General features: G+C 43.0%; 1 protein-coding gene across 1 annotated transcript in view; it reads left to right on the forward strand.

Moving 5' to 3' along the window:
* Positions 1-2,481: 2,481 nt before the first annotated feature.
* The window catches only part of LOC103263278 (probable serine carboxypeptidase CPVL), a gene marked incomplete at its 3' end in the record, with an annotated part of 37,718 nt that continues 36,744 nt past the window's right edge, over positions 2,482-3,455 (forward strand). Inside the window, exon 1 of the mRNA XM_008060965.1 lies at positions 2,482-2,656. Within this exon, the coding sequence (XP_008059156.1) occupies positions 2,482-2,656 (175 nt within the window). The remainder of the gene's footprint in view (positions 2,657-3,455) is intronic.

Below are 3,455 nucleotides of genomic sequence, written 5' to 3' on the forward strand. Positions count from 1 at the left end.
CCTTATCTAAAATTGATGACAATAATCCTCACCTTTCTGGTGACAAAGATTCTTTGCTTGGCCAAATTCTAATTAGGCTTCTGAGTGACCTCCCAAAGTGCTTGGATTACAGGCATGAGCCACTGTGCTGGGCCCTTATCACCCTCAATACCATTCCCTGGGTGATGTCTGATCATTCTGGCCTGTCTCCGGCAATAATTCTATTAGGGTAGTTTAGCAAGATCCATCTTACCCCTCTTAGTTTTCTCTTAGTAATTTTCCATTCGCTGCTCTCACCCTGCTCCTGGACTATAAATTCCCACTGGTCCATGCTGTGTTTGGAGTTGAGCCTGATCTCTCTCTCTCACTGCAAGACCATATTGCGCTGGTCTTTCTACCTTTTGTTTTCCTGAATAATGTCATCCTGGCTGCTTTACCAAGTATCATATTAAATTTTCTTTAACACTAGGGGAAATCATCAGGAGATTCGGATCAGCTAATAATACATGGGAAAGTTCACTATAAATATAAGGTACATATTTATGTACACGTTTAGTTAAATCATCATGTGATTTCATGCCATTATTATTACCAGCTGGAAAGAATTTTCTTTTTCTTTTTTTTTTTTTTGAGTTGGAGTCTCACTCTGCTGCCCAGACTGGAGTGCAGTGGCCACTCCCGGCCACCACACCCTCGACCTGCTGGGCTCCGGTGATCCTTCTGCCTCAGCCTTCCAAGTAGCTGGAACTACAGGCGCGTGCTACCACGCCCTGCTAATTTTTTTGATTTATTGTAGAGATGAGGTCTCACCAAGTTGCCCAGGCGGGTCTCGAACCCAGGGGCTCAGGCAATCCACTCACCTCAGCCTCCCAAAGGCGCGGGATTACAGGCTGAGCCACCGAGCCCGGCTGGAATTAATTTTCTAAGCAAGCATCAGATCTGAAGATCCTTGGAAAGCTTTGTGCCAATAGTTTGGGGCCTAATTTCTTTTTTAAAAGATTTTTTAAATTATAAAGATGTGGGGTACAATTCAGGGTTAGGAATACAAACGTTGATTATGCAGGTACCCTTGTGGATGAGGTATGCCCCTCCCTCTCCTAAGAGTTTCCCCCAACTGCCAGTCCCACCCCCCTTCCCCTGACAGTTTCCCACTACTGCCAATCACTTTCTTATAGTATTATAATTGTTCACAATTCTTGAATTTATTTATCAGCGAGCAATAGGAGGCGGTACCTGAAGATAATTGTAGAACCTTCCCTCTCTTTCTTCTTTCTTTCTTGTTCTTTGATACAGACTTTGGTGATTTGTGAGAGATAGAGGAGATAATGAGAAAGCCATTCCTTTTTTGTGTTTTAGAGACAAGGTCTCTCTCTGTTGCCCAAGCTCAAGTGCCATGGTGTGCACTGCAGCCTTGAATTCCTGGGCTCAAGCTGTCTTCCCATCACAACCTCTCAAGTAGCTGGAACTACAGGCATGCACACTTGACCTTCACTGCTCCTTTTATATTTTCTCTGCAAAGTGGGCATGGATATCTGAGGTCTGACCTTTGTCCAAGCTGTTCCATCCACCAGAGATATCTTCGCTATTTCTCCTGCCCATCTCAGATCCATTCACCTTTCATTCACATCCCACCTTGGTAAGGCCTTCCCAGGAGCTCTCGGCCTAAAATGTGCTCTCAATCCCCGCAAGGTGGCATAGTGGTCTCCATTTGCTGATCAGTAACAGAGTTCTTGTTGTCCAGAGGCGTTATCTAATCCTCCGTGGAATTTACTTTCCAGAGGCATTTAAAATATATATATATATCAGTAATTTTTAAATTACTGACGTTGTAAATCCCTTGAAGAGTTTCCAACTGGGCTGTCAGTTTAAGGGTATGCAGGAATTGGGTCTTATTTATGGTGATATCTGAGGTGCTTAGCAAAGGGCCTTTATGCACAACACATTAAAACATTTTTTTAGTCAGGGATTTACTCTACTGTCCAGACTCGAGTGCAGTAGCACAATCATGGCTCACTGTATCCTTGACATCCTGGGCTCAGACAATCATTCTGCCTCAGCCTCCTGAGTAGCTGGAAGTATAGACGTGAATTACTTGAGCCCAGGAGTTCGAGACTAGCCTAGGCAACATAGCAAGCTCTTGTCTCTACAAAAAACTTAAAAACTGAGCTGAAGCCGGGCTCGGTGGCTCAGCCTGTAATCCCGCGCCTTTGGGAGGCTGAGGTGAGTGGATTGCTCGGCTAATTGTTTGATTTTTTTTTTTTTTTTTGTAGAGATGAGGTCTCACCATGTGGCCCAGGCTGGTCTTGAACTCCTGAGCTCAAGTAATCCTCTTGCCTTAGCTTCCCAAAGTGCTGGGATTACAGGTGTAGGCCATTGCATCCAGCTAACAATACTTTTTTTTTAAAGTGAATAAATGAATTTCTTGCATTTAAAGGGGGTAGGTAAATGTTTACTCTTTTGACTCATTGGTGGGATGTTGTTTTCATCCTAGATCTGGAAGGAATGGATGGTGCCATGTGGAAGGTGATTGTTTTGCTGGTCCTGTTACTGCCCAGCCCCTGTGATGGGCTGTTTCGCTCCTTATACAGAAGTGCCCAGGCCTCCATGCCACTAAAGGGAGATACGGGACAGCCAATATTTCTTACCCCTTATATTAAAGCTGGGCAGATCACAAAAGGTAAGTTTAATTAAATCAGAAAACCGCTGGTATACTTTCAACAGGTTTTTTTTAAAGCAATTATCATGCAGGATGTAAAATACAATGAAGTATTTTTACTCCATTGCTTTATTTCACATATTAATGATTTGATGTCAGATAATATCTGAATTTTGAGCTAAGATGAGAGTTAGCCAGGGCTGGATTATCTACGTGGTTGAGTTGCAGTATATTTGTTTATAAATCTAGTGGAGTTCCTGTCCCCTGTGAGCACTTAATAGTGCTAATACTAACCTTAAAACTTACTACCGGCCAGGCTCAGGGAGGTGTACCATTGTACACACGTGAAAAGCAGAAAGAGATTTAGTTGCTTGCCAGAGTTCACACAGATACCAGACAACCTCACTCCAGCCACTCTGCTGTGCCCCCTCACCCGGCAAGTCTAGGCTCAGCCAACCTGCAGAAATGTTATGACAATCTGATGAGAAAATACACATGAAAAGTCTTTGTAGCCTGTAAATTACTCATGGCTTTATGTAGAGATTGTGGATTTTATTATTATTAATAGAAGAAAGAGTGTCATTTAGTATTATCAGAGACTAGAATTTAAGACCTGCATCTGCTCTTAATGCTTCTTATTACTTAATCACTATGTAGTTAAATGACTTTATCTTTCTGGACTTCAGTGGGTACCTAAAAATAGACCAGGTGCAATGGCTCGCACCTGTAATCCTAGCTAATTTCAGAGGCCGAGGTAAGAGAATTACTTGAGCCCAGGAGTTCGAGACTAGCCTAGGCAACATAGCAAGCTCTTGTCTCT

Source organism: Carlito syrichta, unplaced genomic scaffold (assembly GCF_000164805.1).
Source record: "Carlito syrichta isolate Samal-C Ts95f unplaced genomic scaffold, Tarsius_syrichta-2.0.1 Scaffold304782, whole genome shotgun sequence".
Classification (NCBI taxonomy): Eukaryota; Metazoa; Chordata; class Mammalia; order Primates; family Tarsiidae; genus Carlito; species Carlito syrichta.